The sequence below is a fragment of the Corvus brachyrhynchos genome, unplaced genomic scaffold (assembly GCF_000691975.1).
Source record: "Corvus brachyrhynchos isolate BGI_N302 unplaced genomic scaffold, ASM69197v1 scaffold70, whole genome shotgun sequence".
Lineage (NCBI taxonomy): Eukaryota > Metazoa > Chordata > Aves > Passeriformes > Corvidae > Corvus > Corvus brachyrhynchos.
Genome location: NW_008236217.1, coordinates 4704130 through 4727807, shown reverse-complemented (window position 1 = coordinate 4727807; position 23678 = coordinate 4704130). Strand labels below are relative to the sequence as shown.

The following is a 23678-nucleotide window of genomic DNA, read 5'->3' as shown; positions in this document are numbered from 1 at the left end:
GTGGTGCTATAATCAGTGCAGTCAGTGGAGCCTGGAGAGCCACCCAGCTCATTGTACAGCCCCCAGCACTGTGAAGCTGACTGGGTAACTGGAGCTCACTGGGCTAGTTTAGATCTGTAGCTGATATTAAGCTGACTGTGCTTTATATGAACTTAATCCCACACCAGTATCAGTAGGAAATCCAGGTACTACTCTTTTAGAGCTTTAGTATTTTGTAAAGACCAGAGGACAGAAGGTTTTATACCTTGAAGAAACTGGATATTTTGGACTATGTTCTTAGCAATTGCCTGTTACTGTCACTTTGGGGCTCAGTGCAACTTTAATGTGAGTGGAGAAGACAGTGCAGATACTTTCCCATCACCTAACAGGGAAAATGCAGTCCCCTGAGGAGAGCTCAGGCTGGACTGTAAATCTCTTAGGTTCTCCTTGCTATAGCTGCTCTATCAGCAGTTTATATCCCTGTGGGATTCTCGGGAACAAAGTGTGATATTTTTCAGAGGTTGTATGCCGTTTTTTGAGTTTGAGTATAGACAAAGTGTAGTTTGATCCTTTTCACAATGCCCAGTGAAGCTTCTAAATTCTTTAGTTAGCATGAATTTGAGAGTCATTATTTTCTTATAGTCTATTTTGTGAGCACTTTCATGAAAAACAAATAGGGTGAGTTTAACTGATCATATTTTTAATGTTCAAAAAGTTTCTTAAACTACTCAGTAATTTCTCAGTAGAATCTGTACACCACAGAATAAACCATACTTAGTGTAAAATTTCATTAATTTTGCAAATACAGGAAAGAAAAAGTCATACATAACCTGTCATATACTTACATAGGTACTTAAGGACCTTGGAGATTCTGGTGATAACATAATTCAAGATAAAAAAAATGATCGAGTATTGTTCTAGTGGCCAAAATACAGCACAGTTTCACCTATTTACTGTTCAGTTCTATTTTCTTACTATACTACTGTATTCTTTCTCCTAAAATATGTAAGAGTATGACATTCTTAGTTCTAATGATCTGTATGTTCATTGATCATATATTTACTGATTGTGTATTTAATAAGCATTGTAAAGGGGTTGTAAAATTAGTGTTTGTTATGTTGATAATCCACTATGACCAGAAAAATAGAAGAGGAAGAAATTGTTGCCTTTCTTTGTTGACCCAATAGTTTGCATTTCATCTGAATCACCCAGATGTGTGATGCAGTTTGTGCCAGCTTCACGATTTCTGCCATCTTTTTGCTTATATGCTTTAAGCAGGTGCTAGAGGACAAGCCATACATAATCCATCATAAAATAGGGTTGACTCAGAGAAAACCCTGATCTGCCATTAAGGCTTCTGAGGCAGGGTCAGGTTGTCAAGATTCTGAACACATCTATGCAAAAAGCAGTGGATCAAGTCATTATGAAGTTTTTCCTCCAGAATGAAGAATCTTAAATCAGAATGAGTTGTCTCCTCAAACTATGATTTTAGTGATTTCAAAGTGCCCAAATTTGAACCACTGTATCTGGATATAATCATCATTATCATCATCATTTTTTACTTCACCTGTGCACCAATGAAAGGGACGCATAATTTTTATTTCATTTTCTGACACAATGGAGTAGTGTTTTATTACTGCCTTTTTGCTACAGACTGTCATTTTCAGGACTTTAAAAATCTGTTGCAAGATTTTATCAATTAGTCCCAGAGAGTTCAATCCAACAGGAGTTTCATTCTCAAAACGCCATCTGGGAAAACACTGACGTGTACGTACAGCAATGCATTATAGACTGGCTGCAAATGCAAATGAAAACAGTTGGTATAACATCTCCTGAGAATACCTTCTTAATAGACTAAAATAATTAAATCTAACGTGATAATTATGTGTCTGTATCTGTACAAAATAGCTGCTTGCATTTATCTGTCTGTTAGTCCGAATCTGTTGGCAAATTCTGCCAGTGAGACCGATAATACAACAGAGTGACATTCTAAGAGCTGAATAGTTTTTATTGCCTTGTCATCAGACAGCTTCAAAGCATTTGTACAGAGGAGTTTTTCTCACATGGAAACTATGTTGGTTGTCAGTGAGGTTTCTGTGTTGTTAGCTTGCTAGATTTTGTTTCTCAGAGGCAATTGCTTCAGTGGGATCCCTGTGCACTGATCATTCCTGAAAGTCACCTTCCTATAAAGGACCAAGGCAAACCTTGTTCCATACTCCTGTGCTCGTGTTCATTCCAAACTGAACTTAACTTATTCCTGTTATGCCTATCCTGACAAAAGTCAGTCCTAAAGTTAAAAAAAACCTGCATAAGAAAAAAATAGCATTTTCTTTCAAAGGAAACAAATGTAAGAGTTTGTGTGTCTGCCCAATTTCATCAATTCTAAGAGCCATTCCTTTCTAAGCATAGGAAAATTAATGACATAGAGACAGAAAACTGAGTAACAGCTCAGTGACTTTTTATTTATTTTCATTAATTGTTGCATTTTCCAGATGTTACTTTTAGTGTTCAATGAAGATAAATTGCTTGCAGTTGAAGTTGTGTGAGCTAGCAAGAAAAAAATAAGATTCAGTTGCATGCTCCCACTTACATATTTATTACAACATAGTTAGAAATTTTCTACAAGTATTTTGAATTAGGCTTCTTTCACAATGTGAAGATTTGAGATATGAAACCAGTTAAAACAGAAGGAAATCAAAATGTATGTCATAACGAAGTGAGGAAAGAACATAGGCAAGAGGGGGAAGAAAGTATTTTAAAAGTTTGTTGCCTGTCTTTTTCAGCAGGGGTTCCTAGGAAGTTGTGTGTTGGCCTGCAAAACCCTGGCTAATCTTCCATTCTCAAATGTGCTTGTATTTAGCATTAACGGAGGGGTAGATGAGGGTGACTCCTACTTGTTCTTAATACATTATGCCTATATTGGACACTCAGAAATGAGTAGAAGTGGTCCATTAATTGCCAACCACTGAATTACACAGAAAACTTGGGGCTTTTTGCCTGTTACTAGCTCATTTCAGCGCTAAAGAGTGTTTCTTTCTAACAGTTAGTGAGGTATGAGCCACACACAACCATAGGAACTGCACTCCCAAGCTTGTGTTGTAAATGCAGTCATTAGCTGTAGCTGGAGAAGTCAAAAGCATGGTAATAAGTTGTTGAAATATATCCATGTCTTGCCTAGAGTATCTGATATTGTCATGGGCCAAAATTTACAACAACCTACTGGAAATCCGTGATGTTCTGGCACAGGGGTTTGATAATCCAGAGTATCTGAAATGGAATTGACTTGAACCCTAAAATCTCAATTCAAACCATGAAAGGAAAGAAGAAGGCACAAGTATTGATTTTCAGTATCTTCAAACATCCCAACAGGCTATTAAGTCAACACATGGATTCTGTCAATGGGAACTCAGTCCATAAGAGATGGGCAATCTCTCTCTGACAAATTTTGGACAAGTTCAAGTCCAAACATTTTTACTGTGAACTTTCTACTTTGGGCTCATCTGCAGGTCAATTCTCTACACAAGAAAAGGCACTAGCATTATTTCATGACATCTACAGCAAGTCCAAATATTTTATGTTTGCCATAGGTCTGGCTTTTGGGCCTTGTAAAATCTGTGGGTTCTGAAAGAGATGAGCTGGTAGAACATTTTTTGTTTGGCCTGTTCACTCAACAAAGTGATGCATGGAAGTTAAAGAGAAAAGCATGCAAGTTTAGTAAGTGCATGGAAGTTTAGTAAGAAAAACATGCAGATGAAGACTGGAAGCTTCCAAAACATCAGTCTTACGGCCTTCACAGACTGGGTTGTCTCTTGTAGCTGATTCACAAAATATTCCCTTTAGCGTTCATGAAGGAACTTAATTATTTGGAGTGAACCGTAATTTCTGATTTGTATTTTACTATAAACCTAGCTGCTGGGTAGGGAGATGCACGAGGCATTGTCACGACTTGTTATATCCACTACTGTTATGTTTTTAAATATTTTAAAGAGCAGGAGGTAGTCCTCTTTACTTCTCGTTCATTTGTTATTGTTTTTCTGTCAAGAACCACAATAGTTTTAGAGTAGAATTCTTTCCAAATATTGTTTGCAAGATACCCTCTGGCAGCTGAAAAACTCACGGCTTACAAACTATTGAATATTCACACCACTAGGGCCAATCAGTAAATGGTTGACTTAGTTCCTAATAGAGAATTTTATCTTACCTTTAAGCAGCAATTTTTAATGATATTTTAGTCTTGATTTACCTGTTACAAAAGAGGGAACAGTACTCTTCAATCTCTATATGTTCTTCACCAGTGAACAAAATTACTCTACATATTCTGGTCCTCTTTCTTTTCCTTGCCTTTCTTTGCCTTGCCTGACCTAAATTGGTAAAGGAAAATTACTGTTTTCTTTCAGTTCTTTCAGACTCGTCCAAGAAGATTAAACTTTCCAGACCTCCCCAAACTGCTTGTATATTATGATTCATTCTTAATTCATAGGCTGCTGGATCATGCTTATTATAGAACTGTCCTATCTTTAATAATCCTTTTCACAAGGATTTTCATTTATCTTCATTTTAATTTTACATATTAGTTCAAAACCTTAAAAAAGATCAAGCACTGACATTTCCAGCTTTTTCCTCCCACTACAGGAGAAGATCCTCCCATCCTAAACCATTAAAAAAAGAGCTCTGTTTTACATCCAGTTGATGTTCTTTATGCTCAGGATGTTCCAGGGCTTTACTGGACCCCCACTGTGAGGAGGAAAAAAAAAAAAATCTGTTTTATGCAAGGCTGATAATTTCTATTTTACTGCATGTGTTAAAATTTGATGCCAAAAGATAGTAATCTTTCCTGACCATTTTTAATTATATCACATTACTTTCTACAGCAAGTAAATGACACAACAGTCCTGCTTGAAGTTCTCCTTTAGTTTTCAGACATGCACTCCCCCACCTACCCAGAGCTTTCTAGGGTTTACCAGACATCAGATTGCATAATCATAAAAACATCAATTAGGTCCATAAATCTTAAGGAGAATGTCAGGTTAATGGTCTATATTTTAATGACAGATGCAGAGAATCATGTAAATCATGTTAATGCACAGAAACATATTAGACTGGATCATATCTAATGACATAATCTTTCTGGGAAATAGATAAAACTTTCAGTCAAGACAGTATGGATCTGCTATGGCTGTACTCTGATTGTTGGGTGGTATATAGATGATAGGTCTTCCAAAAGGATAAACAGTGAGAGCTGCCAGACCTTCCATCATCATCATCCAATGACCTGATAGTTAGGAGAAATTGTCCATGTTCCATGCAGAGATGCAGTTTTTTCTTCTATCAGGATAAGTCAAATAACCAACTATCTACCTTTCCAATAATTGGATACGTTTTGTTTGAAAAAGAAGCCAAAACCAGTTATGTGAACTGTGGAATTCTACTGCTTGCTCCACAAAAAAAATCTGACTGTTGTTAATGGAAGTACAGACCATGGGAGGACCATGTAACGTTCCCTGGCAGGTCAGGTTATGGCTAGTCATGGTTGCTTAAATTTGGAGGGATTTTTAATTGGATGATTTATCACCTATGAATTCCAACTTTCTTATTTGCCAAGCCATGTATCTCTGAACAAAATTCTTGAAGAGACTGACACCTTGTGCTGTAGTTCATGCATTGCTTAATTATTTTCTGAAAAATTCTTGGCTTTTTCCTTAGTTCTGTGAAAAATTGCCATGTGATGCAGGAACTCCTTAAGGCTTCATCAGTAATTTTAGTGTTTTCCATTTGGTACAAAAGCAAGAGAAAGTCAATGCCTACAGTGACTTCTGTGCGATGGGTGGGATTCAGCCCCAAGTCTGCGCATTGGCCACAAGTCTGCGATGAAGCTATTGCATTAGCCCGACTCTTTACAGCAGTGTTAAGGTCCCAGGTTAATACTGTCATCCATGGATCCTTCACCCTACCCTGTCCTTAATACAATGTTCTGGATTCTTTTGTTAGTTTCCAGCATTGAGTGTCCTTTCCATGCACGCAAGGGAACTTGTAGTCAAACTATGTTGCTAAGGTACATAAATCCACTCTGAGGTCTTCTCATCTATACCCCAGCTATTGTATTATTACTGGCTTGCTTTACATTTCACTGCACTCTGTACATCATGCTCTGTCATCTCTCAAACCAGACTGCTCCAGACAAATGTTAGACACTGTGTTTTCCCTGCTCTCTGCAGTGCCTACAAATAACTGCCTAGGAATAACATTAAGTATTGTTTCCACAATGCACTAGATTTCCGTGTTACTGGAGAAGAAGCAGTGGTTGAAGAGACAGACCACTGTTTTTCATTAAGCTATTTTTAATACCTGTTTTCGTTTAAAAACAGCAGGCTAAATATCTTCATTCATCCACAAATGAAACTATGTTTAAATACAATTAAGGCTGTAAATTAAATTTCAGATCTTAAATTCTCTTGGTCAAAACACAAGAGAAAAGAGAGGGTGAAGCTTAATATGCCAAACTGGTTGAGAATGCAGCCTTCTGTGGAAAACACATGACTTACTAGGAACTTTTTTTTAAATATATGCATTTTCATCTAAAAAAAATGCATCTTCAAAACAAAAATTCAAAGAAAAAACAAGATCTTCAATTAAATGAATGTTTTTGGGTCAAAACTCAAAATCTTGATGGTTCATTGTAATGTCTTGTTGGAGCTGTAATTTTAAAACTTCATTAGTTCTTCCTTTTTTGAGGGCTGAGTCCTTAGGCTGACAGTACATGAAGGACATAATGGTCCCCCTATTTTATAAACTCAGACACCTCAGGAAACCTGTAGGCACCTTGGATTTTGTGGTTCTCTGTGAAGTTCTACACAAAGAAACAGCTTGTTGAGGGGTTTTGTTTTGTTCTCGTCTCTTTTTTTGTCAAAAAGAAACACTTTGAATGAAAAACATCTTTTCATTCAAATAATTGGTTTTCCAGCAGACAGTCAAAATAAAATTTTTCAACCAACTGTATTACAGTCATAACAAGCAATGAAAAAAATGATGTTTTTGCCATTTAAACAGTGAATTACCTTGTACTATTGTTTTCCAGTGAGACCTCAGTGATATTTTAACTTACCAGTTTTGTTCTTCAGTGAGCAGAAACAACTTATCAAAATGAAAAAACTTTTATTGGCCTCTATTTGAAGGAATGATTAGATGCAGTTTTTGTGGGATTAGAATGCATTATAAATACATAAATTCCTCAAACATGGGTGACTTTTAATGCCCTTGAATTATTTTCCAGTACACCCAGTTAGATCAGGGCAACAAACTCATTGATATTTGGTCTGGAAGCAGAGGAATATGAAGTCAAATTAACTCTTCTAGTGCCCCCAAAATCTGAGATACAGTTGGGGCAAGAATGCAAATAGTTCAGAATTGCAAGATCTGTTCAGGTTCAAATCACAGGAAAGGTTGAGTGTCTCCCTCAGTCATCAGGCCAAAATTTCATATCTGTATTAAAGCAAATTCCAAAAGATGAAAGGACTGACAAAGGTTGATCCTGATGGTTATATTTGCCTGTTATTTGGTGAATTCATGCACATACTCAGATAAAATGGAGACTCCTAACAGAGTCAGAGGTGTGATTAGTTGCAGAGGCTCACAACCACACTGTTGTGGTTCAGTTTACTCTTTCAGAACATCCCTGTGCCCAGTTATTCTGGCTGGTGAGGAGGTAGGGATGCTTTCTGTTTGTCTGCTTGCCTAACTGGTTTGGGGAGCAGAGATCTGAGTAACTTCTGACCTTGTTTCCTCTCTGGCTTTCCTAAAGCTCCTATTATGTAGCTAAATTCATAATCTCAAACTGCCAGAAGGTAATGAGAAAATTGTTAATCTCATTGCTCTCCTGTTTGGCTGTATAAGTCTCTTAGCTTAAGGGATTTACAGTTTTATTATTCTTGCAGTTTCTAATCAGATTTTAAAAGAAATCTGAGATCATTTTTAGGATTTGATTTTAAGTTGGTATGAATTGACGCAACAGAGAAGCAGCAAAGCCAAAAACATCAGTATAAATGTCAGTGGTTTGAAAGGTCACTTCTCCCCATTTCCGTACCAACATCTTTAGTATAAAACAGTGACTTGTAATGTAGTCACATATCCTGTAGTTCATCCCTTTAGCTAAACAGTCCAATATAATAATAGCAAATGACTGTAGGAGGAGATGGTTTAGTTTTAGCAAGCATGAAGCCTCATTTTACTCAGAGCAGCGTAAATAGGAGTGACTCTGCTAGAGTTACAAGGATAATACCACTGGAAGATTTATGAGGAGAGGTGTGAATCAGGCCTGGAAGGTTTCTTTTAATTTTGTTTTAATTTTTCTCTTTGTGGGAACATTAATAGTACAGGACAGATGATTGTGTTATCACTTCTCTTGGAAACACAGTGCGCACTTTATGAAATCATAAAGTAGCTAGTATGTAGTATATCAGTCTGCTGACTCTCTGACGATAGGACAGGCCACCGCAATCCTGCTGCTGTTGCATAGCTGGAATTCCTCTTGACTTTAATGAATGTGTTGTCAGCGCAAGGGCTCCTCTAGTCCACTGATATTGTCAGCTGAAAGACCGAACAAAGTATTTTCTCTTTATTACCTTTATGTACAACTTGATTGTCTCCAGATGATGTGTTTTGCACACTGAAGCATATTTATATTCAGAAACACTGAATATTCATTAACACCTTTGCACGTCAGATACTGTGTCACATAAGTAACCATGGTCCTAAGGATGTCATCATGCACTTACCTTTTCAATATTCTTGTCAAAATGAGCCTGTGTGGCTTCTATATAGAGCACACCTGTCCATAGCAAGGCTAGATGAGAAATGCCTTGCTTCAGGTCTTTTTATCCCCAATATGCTTTAGAAAGTTTGTGAATCTGAGTATTATACTTAAGCTTAATTTATCTTTTATTTCATACCTGCTTTTATTGGAGCCTTCTGCAATATTATTATAGTCTCTGTTATTCATCCTCAATGTTGCTTGTACACAGGGAATTCCCTGTTCTGTTCTGTTTCCAATCCTTTCTTTGCAGTCTTCTTTCTCTTCTGTCAATAGCTGATCTTCACTGCCTGTTCTCAGTTTTTGCCTGGATATCATTGCTCAATCCCAAATGCTGCTGAACATTTCTTGTAACACTGATTTCTCGTCTCTCTTTTCTTCCGTCTTCTCTTTAACCAATGCAGCCAGAAGCTTAAATTGGAGGCTTTATGAGAAGAATAACCAAGGGATAAAGGCTGTAGATCCTGCGATGAGTTTGCAGGCTGTGTTCTGAAAATATAGTGACTCCAAAACCAAGTAGAGAGTTCTTAGGAGCACCCAGCTGAGCAGTGACTGCAAAGAAAAGGAGGGAGAGCTTGATTCCTAGATTAAGTAAACTTGGAAAGGTGTCTTTACCTATCTTTGTAGGATGTCAGAGACTGTTTCAGAGATACCTTGTACAGCTGTGGTATCCATACTGCAGGATACTGAAGGATACCAAAATGCAGGAGCACCTAGATGTTTGATCCTAAAGCTGGTGAATTTCAGCTTAATTCAGTGCTTTTCTAAGTAAAAATGCTTCCTTAGTAAGAATTCATCCTAGGTAAGAACACTTCCTCAGTAAGAATGCTTCCTTAGTCAAGACTGTAAGTTGTTTTGTGGAAGTTCATTTAAGTTTGTCAAATAAAACTCAATACAAGTGTCATCACATCAGTGCTGTTGGTCTGACTGAATAGTGCTCAGAGTCTTGGACTATATTTTGTGCCAATATCACTTCCTCAGGATGTCATTGTGGAGACTTAAGCAGCCTACAAAGTATTGTATGTGAAAACATCTGACGTCAGCTAGTGGAGGGAGACAGCGTGGTTTCATTGCTTACGTGGCTTCATTGCTAGCCAGGAGCTCCAGGGCTCTAACCCTGGCTCTGCTTTGGGGAGGGCTGTCACAGTCTGGACAGATCAATGCAAGCAGAAAAAAGTTTCATCAGAAAGGTGGTTGAGATAGGGTCTAGTACAGAACTATGGAATACAAAACGGAGCTTTACAGACATGCAGTATAGCAGGTGGAAGTGAAGAAAAAGATGTTGAACTGACCAGTTGGAATAGTGGTATTTCTCTAAATGAAAAGGAACCTGTTTTTCAGTTTTGAATGTAGACTTCATGCCTTTTGTTTTGTTTGTTGGTCTCAGTGTCTCAGTCATGTAAATCATGACATTGGATTTTTTTCCTTGCAAGTGCTTCGGAGATTCCACCACTTCATTATGCAAACTATACCTGCCATTGTGTCACTGTAAAATATGTATGTAGAACACAAGCAAAAGAGGATGCCCATGACTGGTGCAAGGGAGAGCCTCTGTCTTCTCCTGCATGTTATGTTTATGAAAATGTGCATACATGTATGAGGCAAAATTACTAGTGTTCAAGGGTACCTGCCATGGGACTGTACTGTGGTTATTCCCAAATGAGACCCAAGGCAAGCAGGTTTGTAAATACACAGGATTTTCCACTCTTCTTTAGCCTATGTTTGTTCCTCATAATTGATGAAAACAAGTACCACTAAAGGCCCTTGTGGACTACATTAACTATGCCAGTGGTTGATTGGTTTGGCCCCAAATGCTTTGTAACAATAGGCAGATTTAATTAGCAACAGCTCTGATTGCAATAGCGTTGCAACCTCCTGGGAGCATCATGCACTGAGCTTCCTTTTGCATTATTGTCAAGCCGTTAAACAACATTTAATTTTCCCAATTTAAAAAAACACAAAGCACACAATGCATTATATGTAGAAACAATAACAGAACTGTCTTCACATAAGCGGTAATAAAAACGTTTCCTTATTAGGTGACTGAATGCCAACATTGCTCTTTCCTGTGATGCTCATTGTCTGTAAAAGTTAAATATTTAGAATCTGTTTTACTTGAGCAGTACTGCCAAAACCAGTCTTTTGGGTTTTCTTTCTTCATTGTAGAGAGCTTCAAAATAAATACAGCTTGAGGTAGTTGTGCACATCTGTGTGGGGAGACAAGATCGGAACAGGTCTGAAAGGACTGGAAATACCAAGCAAACACCTTGAAAAAGAACAGTTTTGGAAACCTGCTCTTTACTCTCACGCACAATAGATTGTTGGGAAGTACTTATGCAAGGCTTGTACCATTTATACAGGTTGTTTGTGTGGCATGCTAAAATAGTGATCTTCTGAGCATATAAAGTAATCACAGATTGTAAAGGATTAAGGATCCTTAGACACACTTCAAACTATCATTTTACTAGTTCAAAAGTCTTTGCTACTATGCATTGTCTAAGAAGCCTTTAAAATTTTTCTGAATATTCTTGGGACTGACTTTGCTGCTGCTAATCCCTACTGTGTGTAATGGAATGGTTCCAGTTTACCAGAGCAGAAATTTTGGCCTGGAATTTTCAATATGATTGTAGATCTTCCATTCTTCAAGAACCTAGGGATGTTTCGCTCTCACACCATATTTAGCATTATCTACTCTTCAGAGAACTATTTCTTTTTGAAAACAGAGATGAAAGTGGGGTGGAATTGGAATTTTTATTTTTAATTCAGACTGCCCTTGTTTTTTTCCAAAGTTTGAAGGTAAAGCCAAGACAAAGATTTGTCTTTGCTCTTGAAACCAAAGCACAGGCTGAGCTGTTTAACCATGGCCATATGACAAAAGAAAAAAAGAAAAGAAAGAGCAACATAAAACTATATTAAAAGTCATTGGAGCCGAAAGAATTAGTATAAGAATATTCTTGTTGGCTTTTACTCTTCTTTGGCTCATCCTCTTTATTGCACACAAAACTTTGCCAAAATCAGTAAACAGTCTTCTATCTGAATCCTGGAGCTCTCCTGTTATGAATACTGATATCCTACGTGCTATATAAATAGTGTGCCTTGGATATAATGTGCTGTGGGCAAGGACCTGTGCAGCCTTTAATCTAAGATGAGCCTTCAGCTTTATACAGGGTTAAAGCAGTGCAGTTACCTTTTGACCAGGCTTCGTGTTCATGTTTTCAAATCTCATACTGAGGACAAGAGTTCTGGGAGCAGTATCATCAATAGATGATGCCACCTTACTGAATTTGTTTGTTTCTCTGTTAAAAGATTTTTCATTGCACAACACAGTTCTTGTAAGTAGAGACAGAAGCAATAAAATGCACGCTTATTTTCCACCTGCTTCTTGCATTCTCTTTGACAAGATGAAGAAGAAAAAACCAGTAGAAAAGTGCCCAATTTTTGATTCATCTGTCATAAGTTAGCTTTTAAGGGTGTAATTATGTTCTCAGCATTACTACAATTTTTTAATTTAGGGATTTTTTTAAACCAAGTAGGTTTTAAGGGTACTTATCTGAGAGGCAAGACAATGATGGTAGCATAAACTTTTGCATTATGGCTGTCAAAGTTACTGCCTGAAACACTGAGGAAAAAATGGAGAATTTCTGTTTCAGCAGCCTGTTTAATCTCTGCATTCCTGCTCAGTGCCAGAGGGCCAAATTCTTACCATTCTGTAATGCCCATCCAATCTGCTGTGAATTAGATACAGGTGCAGACAGTATTGACCATTTTGTAAGATACTCTGAGACATGTAAAGGAGTTCTACCAAAATGCAAAATAACACTCTCATTTTTTTGAACATATCTGCACATTTTTAAACTACACATCTCAGATTGCATTCCCATAAAACAGACCGAAACCCTCCTGGCTCCTGCTGGCTTCTGCAACAGTAGTCAGGGTTCTGTCTGTAAGGTGGCTGGAAATGAGTTGATACTTAGAAAATTAAATGTAGGTGGGGTGCAGTCACCTCAGGCAGGAGTTAAGCAATAAGGCTGGATAACACTGCATGGTGCCAACAGCATTAGCAGTGTGAACCAGTGACAGGAGAATGACACAGGCTGCAGCCAGGGATGCCCCTGTACACCTCTGAAAGGAAAATTACTTGAGTGCCTAAGGTCAAGTATCCAGAGTCATATCCATGCGCTGATGTAAGTATCTCAGTTTCCCAAGTGGAGAAGAGAAACAACTTCTGTTCCATGGAGGGGAAGGGCTAGATGGATAAACATTCGTGTAAGCTGGATGGTTTATTTAAGTGTCAAAATATGAATTTAGCACCCCTGTTTGCCTGTTTTGTTTTTTAATTTTTAGCAGAGCTACTCAAACAAATATGTACTCTCAGCTTACCTGGCAAAGAGTTTCATTTTCACAGCTCTATGGAAAAAGTGAACCAGCTTTATTTTCACTTGAAATCTCTCTTGAAAAATGAGAGATTTTTCCACTGGCAGGAGACTAACATTTGCTGGTGAATATAGTCATAAAGCAAGCATGATAGCTTTGCGCAATTTTGCTTAATGAATGAGCCTTCAGATTGCTACAGCAAGCTGGCCAGCCAGCCACTGTGTTTGGGAAAGTCAGTGATTTTCATTTGCTGTAATTTTGGGCGGTGGCTTTTTTGTTTGGTTGGTTTTGCAGTTTGAACGCAGTGGGGCTGCTCTGCTCTGACGGGATGAGGCAGCCATATGTAGCAATATAGGTACCAGTATTTTCTCTCATGTAGGAAAACCAGATTTCATCCTGTTTGGCAAATAACTGCTTTCAGATGTATCCTTGCAGGATGGGGCAGTCATTTGCACATTATCCTCTCTCGTGTTAGGGAAGTCAAGTTAACAAAGGCTAGCAAGAACACCTGGAGCTGATAATCCATGCTCTTTCCATTAATTGAGCAAAAGAAGGATGAGGGATCTCATCTCCTCAGAAGACCAGATTTTTCACTCTCCTTGTGAAGCCTGATACCGTGTCATTCACCAGTTGACTTTAAATGATTTTTGATTTGTGTAAAGGTTCTTTTTAAAGATCCATTGAAGAAGGTAGTGTGTGAACAGTCCTTGGATCACACCTGGCACTTTGCAAAGGCTTGCTATCACTTTCACACACTGCTGTTAAAGATTTAACAAAAATACGCCTCTTTTGATTCACTGCTGTCTCACATTTCATAGATGGTACAGTAAAATATTTGACCTGAGAAGTTCAATACAAAAATTTTGGCTCTAATGCAAAATGCATCTTTGAAGTAACTCAGATCTATAATCTAATGTATACTCATTTCATGTTTCTCTCTTATTTATCTACTGTAGGAGTAAATGCTAATATTTAAACATTTAGAATCAGATTGTGTCATGTTTGTAAATGGAGACTAATTTCTGTGTGAGTTTTCAAGTCGGGACAAATCTCATGCTACCATTTTATTCCATCTGAGTAAGAATGGCAAAATAGAGAATTACATTAGGTTTAAAAGAGGCAGCTAGTTTGATCCCTTAATCTATTCAATGGCAGTGAAGAGAAAAAGGATCACAAATGAATAGCTGATTAATTTAAATTAGTTATATTTCTGTGAGAAGAGAAATTTGAATACTTGCATAATATTTCTCATCTCTTTTACCAAGAAGTTGGGCTAAAATAAACAAACAAGCAAGCAAAGGAACAACCAAATAGAATGCGAAAATAGCAGGCTTTTTGAGGCAAAACAGTTCTTTTTCTTTTACAGTGACTGTGGTTACAGTCTTTCTCAGTAACTGTGGTTACAGGATTTCAAATCTTAAGAAAATAAAGAATTGCAAAGATATGTGCAAAATCTTCCCTAAACCAGAAACTTTTTTAAAAATTCCAGCAGACATGTGGATTTGGGTTTTGATTAGAGAGCAAGTCATCCCATTATATTTCAGACCTCTGTCTTATGTCCCCCCAAACTTTTGCCAGTTGGTAGAACCAGAATTTATGTATTACAGAAATCTTGGTTTGATATAGGGCTACTTGGCTGCTTAAACACAGGGTAAAAGTTGAGAAAATCTTATTGTATACCAGTAGATTATGTTGATTGTGATTATGTTCTTCTCAGGTAAAGCTAAATGGGGGCTGGTGGTCTCTGTATTTTGAATCTTTTTTTCAGTGGGCTCAGTGCATTTTCAGATGGTTTTCCTTTTGTATTAGAGTGTCTTTGCATATGAAACCACATAGATAAATGAGAGCATCTGTCTGTGATTTATCCTTCTTTGTTCAGTGGAATAAAATACATAAATTAATCATTATGGCTGTGTTAAAGCCATGAGGTTTTTGCTTTTTGAGCCATAATCATCGGCCCAAGCTCCAAAAGTGCAAAATAGTGATCAGCTGTACATTGAGAGCTCTCTGAAAATGCACACAAGGGGCCTGCAATATTTGGTTCCCACAAGTTTTTTCACAAATGAGAAAAGATATGGATAGGAAAATTGCCAGCTTCCTCCAGGCTTTGAGAACCCTCATGCTGATGTGTATCTGAACCTAACGTAAATCAAAACACGTGGCGGCAGATGAGTATTAATGCTGTAATTTAGTCCTAGGTGTTGGTTGCCATCTAGATGTTGGATCTAAGGTTGCATGTTTATTAATGTTACCTATTTCTTACAATCAGTACTTGGTCCATGAACAAATATTAGGCTTAACTGGAAACATACGTGCATATGAATATGTTCAGCTGAAACCTGATGTATTGTCCATTGAATTTGATTGGTATTTTTCCATGGACTTTTATCTGGGGAAGCCTGGCCCACACAATACTCTTTGTTTGATCCAGGTTAATGAACAGCCTTTATAAGAAACTAGTAGCATGAGCAGATTAATTCTTGCATTTTTGTTGTAGCATTCAGCTGCACTTGATTCCAGTTAGACTCGAGGTTACTTGAAAGTGTCAAGAGGTGGCAGGCAGACAAATTCTTGTAAGAACAGGTCTTCTTAAAAAAGGCTGGTGAGAGATGCCCATGCTCTGGCCATGAGGGACAAGAAAACAACTTAGTGTACACAAAGGGTAGGAAGTTGGCAATCAAAGTGCATTATACCACTTCATGTACCTCTTCAGAGAAGGAATCCGTCATGCTAGAGAATGTCCAGACAAAAGCTGGAAACCCTGAAAAAATAGAAAGCCATGGAGTTACATCTTTCCTTTACTAGAATGACATAATTTAGGGAATTTTTGTCATTTGTATTAGCTGTGCTTATAGCAGGAACAGACTTAATGGGTTCTGGGTGATGAAATTGGTCAGCGACAGATAAAGAACTCGTTAGTTTACCTTGAAGGGGCGTGTTTGCTGGGGTTGGAATAACGGGGCCACTGCTCTAGTGGACCATTTCGCCATTCAGTCAGCTTGAACTCCTCTGCAGGAAATGCATAGCTTGAATAGAAATTATCCCACTTCCCACTTGACTTTTTAAAGTGAACATTTTAGTCATATGTGGAAATACAATTTGGTGTAATGTAAGTGGAATTCCATTCAATGAGACTTGAAGACTATGAAAAACTAGTTAAAAATGTAAAAACGTATTGTGATCAGTTTCCTTGGGGTGTATTAACTTCACTGGTTCAAAGAGGGTTCATCCTAAGCAAATGGATCAAATTCTTATTCTCATGAGATGTGAAATTTCTTGGAGGCTTGCATGGGTATAAATAGGATGACTATTTATCCACCCTAATGATGATGTATTGAAATAAACTAGCTCAAATCTTCTGTAAATCAGTATTTGAAGTATGCTTAAATTAGGCTTAATTAACTAGGACAGACAGATGATTTGAATAACACTCCAATTAGCAGAAATTGTCATACAATTGAAGTATACTAAAGTTTGGACATGATTATATTCTGTCTGTATATCCTCCCATAAAAAGGGTAGAACTGCAATATTAAATACCTGTAATGTTACACTGCAGTCCTCTAGAACATGCTTCTCACTTTTTGAAGTAGTTTTGTTCACAGGTCTCTTGTTACCTGCTTTCTAGAGAGAACACTGAGCTTCAAGCCCTAATAAAAGATCCATTTACTCTGAAAACCAGGCTGTCTAAATTGTCCTTTCATGGCCCATTATGGTAATGAGAAAAGGAGGGAGCAGGAACCAACTGAAAACAGAATTTCTTGGAGTGGGATCTGTTTGTTATATACACATTGTGGGGTTAAGGAAATTGGAAGGAAATGTTTGTATAGTGGCAGGAAATGTTAACGTAACATTTGTAATTTTCTGCAGGTTTGACAACTTGTTTCTATGGAACACATTGAAATTTACACATAAATACAGTTACTTACATTTATGCAAAAAAACCACAACTCAAATTATTTGTAATCACGAAATTCCACACATTGAGAGAAGTTGTGATAAGACACAGCAGAAAAACTGCTTGAATTTCTGAAATAAGGGGCCCGTTACAAGACTAACAAGATGATTATCATAACATACATATTACAGCACTCAGAGTTTTAGATGTGCACCAGAAAAATGCACAGTTAAATAGATTATTCAGGATGACTTTCCCAGAAAAGTCACTGCTATTCTCCTCTAGGACATTCCCTAGTAAACATTATTTAAAAGTTTAGGTAGCCCATCACAGATGAATAAATGGAGTCTTTAATAAATAATGATTTACAGTGTAACATCCTATTACTACTGAGGTATTTTTCTTAAAAATTAACTTAATTAATTTAAATTTTCTTAATTAACTTAAATTTTCTCTAAAATTTTTCTTGTAAATTAACTTGATTCATTGAAATCCAGACTGTTTTCTTAGGGATGACTGGCAAAAAAAATTGACCAAAGATTTTATACAAATCATGAAACTTATCCTCCGAGACATTAGCGGAAGTGTGTTTCTTATTGACAGAAGATGCAGCATTTCAACTGGTTGTTTGTAATGGATTGTAATAGCATCTTAAACCAGAACATGAAAAATGTGTTTAGCAACTAATCTTTAAAATGAAAAGGGAAGAAATGGAATAACACCTTGACATAGGAAGTGTAACATACATTACATCTAAAGCATTTTTTTAACTCACTCTTAGGGGTGAGTAAGAATTTTACTTTGTCATTCAGTCATTGGGCAGATGGTACAATGGTTCTTGGTGTAAAACTGGACAAAAAGGTATATTTCCTTATATGATTGAAATGTCTGTATTGAATCACCAATGCTTATAAGTGATATAAAATAAAATGTAGTTTGGGTAAAAAATGCAGAGAAGTTTATTAACCTGAAATAAATTATCACAGCTAAGCTATAGTGCTGGCTAGCATGATACACTATGCAGAAAGGATTTTTTTAGCCATGTTTAACTAATTTTTTTACTAAGATGCTTGGAAAGTATCTCTTTTTTTCTGGCAAGACAAAACTGAAGGAATTAAGTGAAATAACAACAGTGTAAGCACATTCCTTGAAAAGAAGAAACTGGAGTATCAGTGCTTTTCTGTTCCCAGAAAGAATGTTATTGTAGTAACACATTCCATAGAAAGTTTGATGCATTTTAATGAGTAAGGTATTTTATCCTACTTTTATTGTGGCATAGATCCTTTTCCATATGAACTTTATGAACTTCTGGCATCCATCTGTTATGGTTCCAGTTCATAGTTGTTGTCAGATTGTTTGGACAAACTGTCAGAGATTTTCTAAGCTAATGACATTTATCACTGGTTCTCCTGGGAAATGAACGTTTGTTGACCATGACTCTTCTGACGTTACAAAGGCAATTATTTTCAGTGGTATGGTATCTCTTGTGATAAGAGCTCTTCACATCACAGGGCTACAGTTGCATCTTTCCACTACTCCTGTTGTAAATAATTGAAAGAAAAGTTTGAAAGGGGATGAATGGCTCCCTCGGAGAGGAAATCACACAGAGGATTAATGTTCTGGTTCTGGCAGGCAGGATTATAGATAAGCACTTTAGGTAGGAACAATGTTCGAGTGGGGAAAACAAACAGGGAAGTAGTAATGGTGACACAAATGGTTTTGTCCGAAGTGTACAAAAACCATTAGACTTCAGAAATTACTCTCTTGAGCAGATTGCCTGATAGCTGACCTGAAGCTCATTATCCATTGTCTAAGGGAGAAAAATGATAAGCTATTCTGCACTTTTGTTGCATAAAATTAATGAACTCTGTTCAGCAGATTTATAAAAAGACAGTCATTTGGCTCATAGATAACTGATAGATGTAGTGTGTATCACATTCTTTTTTTTTCCTAATTTGTTAGAAATAATCTAGATTTTATCTGTCAACTAATTCAAGCCCAATGATAAGTTCCTCTGCTTGTTAAAATTTCCCATCTGTAAGGGAAAGATAAGAAATTAAAAGTTTCAAGAAGGGGAAAGTCCTTTCTCTTTAAACCTTCCTTTGATTACTGTCTGCTCTGTTTCCAGTCTCACTTGTGATGTTAAGTTCAAGCAGTCTTCTGACTGTCCATCCTAAAGCTATAAGCCACATTTTCAGCCCTCCTGTGACATCTTCCCCATAATTCTGCTTTTCTGTACCTCTAATGTTTAAAACCAGACCTAAGGGAGAAAAAGGACCAGAAGAAACATGACCTAATGCAAAAAATACAAATTTGTAGCTTGAGAAACAGCTTGTAGAAAATCTTGCTTCAGCAAGTCAACCAATAAAGGCCAGTTATCTAAGTCTAACACTGTCTCCTAAACCACCTCAAAACAGGTGATTGCACTGGCCCATGAGTCAGCAATGCAGTCCTTCATGGGTTGTTTCAATCAGTAGAAATTAGAGGTTCACAGAAATTAGGGAGTGTGCCTTATGCCCACAGCTGAAACAGTCCATATCTGCTTCTGTGCTGGGAATTTTCCATCACACCCTCTCGGTTCAGACACATTTTGTCTATCTGGATGACCTGACTATGTGGTCTTTATACCCCAGAGTATTTTCTAAACAAAGTTGGGAGCATAAAAATGTATTGCTCCTCTAGGTTTCAGAGAGATAAGAATACCTACCCCATGTTATGTTGCTAGTTATAAGGACGTAAACCACGAGAAGGTCGCAGTAGCTAATGGCGAGGTCCCAAGGTTTATCAGTACAAAAGAGATATTAATCTAATGGAGTTTAAAGAGGAGTAATGATTTCCTCCCTCTCATCTGCTTCACCCCATTTGCTCTTTTTTGTTTGATTATATACAAAACATAAAAAGTGAACAACTAAGGTAAGTGATGTGTTTCTAGGGTTGTCACGCCTTGTTTCTTGATAATCATTATAATCCATATTCACTGAAAGGAAGATTTATTTTGGCAGCTGTAGGAGGATGTTGGTGACAGATTTCTACTTTGTCAAACTATAGTTATTTTTGTGAAGGTTTCAACATGCAAATAATTAATATTTCCCTTTTTTAAAGAGTGTTTCTGTCGCTACTACACTGATTCTCTAAGTACACTTTATTATCTAAACACTGGCAATTTGAGAGGTATTCCATCTCTGTTTATGTCAGTGGGTAGACCAAGACAAAAACATGCAAAATCATTGACTTACCTAGATACCCTGTTCAAATACTATATGAAACAAAAGAGGAAAAAAGTCAGCTAAAGACCTCCATCTGTGCCTTGTGTAATCAAGCTAGCGAGTGATATCCTCTTTTTTTAAACCTTTTACGTGGATTGGAAAAAACCACTCAGTTTTGTAAACCAGGCCATTGTGTAAGTGGAATTGTGTGCCATTTAAAGTGTGAAAGTATTTAGCTTCCTACCACCTTTTCTCCTCCACAGAAGTCTTACTGATTTTCGACATTTACATTTGCAAAAGTCTGTCAAGGAGCAGTAGTATTCTGGTCATGATTAGTGAATTTCTGTCAGTTTGTGCCTATAATTTGCAAAGCATTTTCTGAACTCTGTGGATAAAAGAAAACAAGATTACCCTAAAGCTGAAATTTGTTAAAATGGACTAGAAAATTCAGTCAGGATTCAACTTGTTCTTTGTGGACTGACTTATTAAAAGTCAAAAAGTAAATTCTTTAACTGATTTGAAAAAAGAGCATATATTACCCACAATTTTTTTTAATTGTAACATTAAAATGACTGTTCTTTAACTGAAGAGAATCTCTTATTGATTGAAATTCTACTAGCTTGAAATTTTCCTGTCAGTAGTTTGAATGTCTGTAGAGTGCTTAATATTCTTGTTTTTCAAATATTAAGTTTTTTTTTTCCTACCGGATAGTTTGGAAATTATACAGAAACTGTATTATTTAACAATCTAAATTTCACATAACAGAAGAGTGATTTTAAAGTCCCTGGAAAAATAAGGGCTTGAGTAAAGAGTCTCTCTCATTTACTGTCTCTGAAGTGCCACATGTACCAGTTTAGTAGTGACCAAAAATCCTCACCAGAGGTGTTATTTTACTGACTGGTGTAAACTGATAGGCCTTCTCAGGCCCTGTGTTTTCTGCTCTTTCCACCTTGCCTCATAGTTTCATGTAAAGGCTGAGAATGTATATATGTAAGTTTTTCACACACTCAGAAAGTTTTTGGACATACTGATTACATTACATAAAAATGTATTACTTTTTTTCATGGGTCTTTGCTCTCCAGAGCAAATGATGCATTGCCAATGCTAGAATCACCACAAAAGGACGTGGGAGAATTATCACTGTGTTAAGAGATTGCTTCAAAACTGGAAAAAATGAGCAGAATATAAACATCCAAATGAATATCTAGATGAATAATTCATTTAAGGAATCCTAAGCAGATGGATTTTTACTGTTCTCTCTGAAAAGAATCAGTACTTTAGGGACTGTGGAGTGGATGAAGATTTTTTTAAGGTCACAAAGTATTTACTTACCCATAGATTGTATCAAGTAGAGGAAAGGGGGAATTCAAGGTGTTATTAGGACTATAAAATGAAGCAGCTTCATAAAAGGAAATTAAACTTTCTAACAGTATATAGCCTAAACCAGTGTAGTTGGTATTTGGGCTGTAGCAAGCCTTCTCAAAGAAAATACTTATATGCAATCAAAGAAAGATATAAAATCTGTTTGATAAATCTAGTAGGCTCTTCCCATCTATCTTCTTCAATACTTTTTTCTTTTCCATCTGAAAGCATCGTCATGTGATCAAGAACTTCAGTCAGCCCTGGAGGAAGCAAAACAGCCCCAGAAAGACAATGTGTTCATTCCAGAGTGTGCTCAGGGCGGCCTCTACAAACCAGTGCAGTGCCATCCTTCCACAGGCTACTGCTGGTGTGTTCTGGTGGATACGGGACGTCCCATCCCCGGTACATCAACAAGGTAAGGGAGTACACGTTCAGTTCTCAAAAGCTGTAGTGAGAACATGCCCTAGTGTCCATGGACTATGATGTAGGTTTCTGTTGCTGGTGGAATTATGTCATATAGTTTTTTTCCACTGTAAAGTGAAATGTTTTGAGAGACATCAAGAATTAGGGCCAGATGGCCATGGGCTCTTTCTGCAAGGACACAGGCAGTTTGCTGTCCTATTCCTCTTCTTTACTCCTATTTTGTGCTGGGAATCCAAGGGTTGGAGCATATAATGAATAATCCCAGAGGAAATTTCACAGTCCTTACCCTGAATATAAAATAACCAAGTAAGATGGTCTATGACAGAAACCACGTCCAACCTCAGAAATGCTTAGTTATTTTTCCAGCAACCTCCTCAACTATTTCATATGACAGGCTTTGATGGAACAACTCCTCGGGAAGTCATTGAGAGGAAATATCATTTTAGTGTGTTATTAATAGAAGGTTGGAGTTCAGTCATCTCAGCTGAGCCGGATATATGGTAAAGTGTTGTGAGCCACACAGTGCAGATGTAGGCAAAGCAGATATCAGGTTCCAAAGGATGCTATTTAAGTTGGTTATTGAGGTTTGGCACTTGTAGGAATGCGGTAGAAGCTCATATAGAGCTGGCAAGCAGCATGGGTATCTTGATGCAATCATAACTCTTTTCTAACTCAGGCAACATCATTTTTTAATGATTTGCATAGGGTTTGTGAAAGAAACACACATTATAAGCCACTTGCTGTAAAATAGTATATTCTTGGAGAGGCTTTTTTCATGTATTCTTCAAGTGCTGATTTATTGCTAGCTGTTTATACCATGGCCTAGACTATGCCAATTACAGTACCATCTGAAGTGGACTTGATGATCTTAGAGGTCTTTTCCAGCCTTAGTGATTCCATGATTTTATGACTTAAAGTTGCTGTTGATCTACTGATTCTGGCAAGTTGAGGTCCATAAATGGTCAAAACAGAATAGTCTAAATTTGATCCTGAAACTATAGGATCAGTATACATATTGTGTGAGGATGTAAAGATGACTTTTAGAGATTCCTGATACTCCCTTCTATGCTCTTTCTCTGTTCTCCACCCTTAGGTTTGTTCACTGTTTCTTCTTTTTAGTAATAATCTTTCTTTGAATGAATAACTTAAATAATTTTATTTCCTGTTCCCTAATTTGAGTCCAAATAATCTTCTTGTGCTCATCAAGCAATGGGGCTTCTGCTGTGGTTTTGTTTTTGTTGGGTTTTGGTTTTTGGTGGGGTCTTTTTTGGTTTTTCGTTTTTGTTTGAATTTGTGTTTTTTCCTGTGTGTTTTTGGTTTGGGTTTTTTTTTGGGGGGAGGGGTTTGTGGTGGGGTTTTTTTGGTTTTTGGTTGTTTTTTTTTTTAGTTCTTACTGATATCATTTTATTATAGTCACAGAATACCTGAGATTGGTAGCGACCTCTGGAGATTCTCTGGTCCAACCCCTCTACTCAAAGCAAGATCATCTAGAGTGGATTGCTAGGGCCTATGTCCTGTTCATTCTGAGTATTTCTAAGGATCAGGAATTCATAGCCTCTCTAAGCAGCCTGTTTGATCACCATCATAGTTAAAAATAAGGGATTTTTGTACATTTGCATGAAATTTTCTG

The 23678-nt window shown here is 37.1% G+C and overlaps 1 protein-coding gene across 1 annotated transcript in view; it reads left to right on the top strand.

Annotated features, from left to right (window-relative positions):
- Window positions 1-23678, top strand: part of SMOC2 (SPARC related modular calcium binding 2) — a 96948-nt gene that overhangs the window by 31015 nt on the left and 42255 nt on the right. The window contains exon 8 of the mRNA XM_008643395.2: window positions 21854-22040. Coding sequence (XP_008641617.1) covers window positions 21854-22040 — 187 coding nt within the window. The remainder of the gene's footprint in view (window positions 1-21853; window positions 22041-23678) is intronic.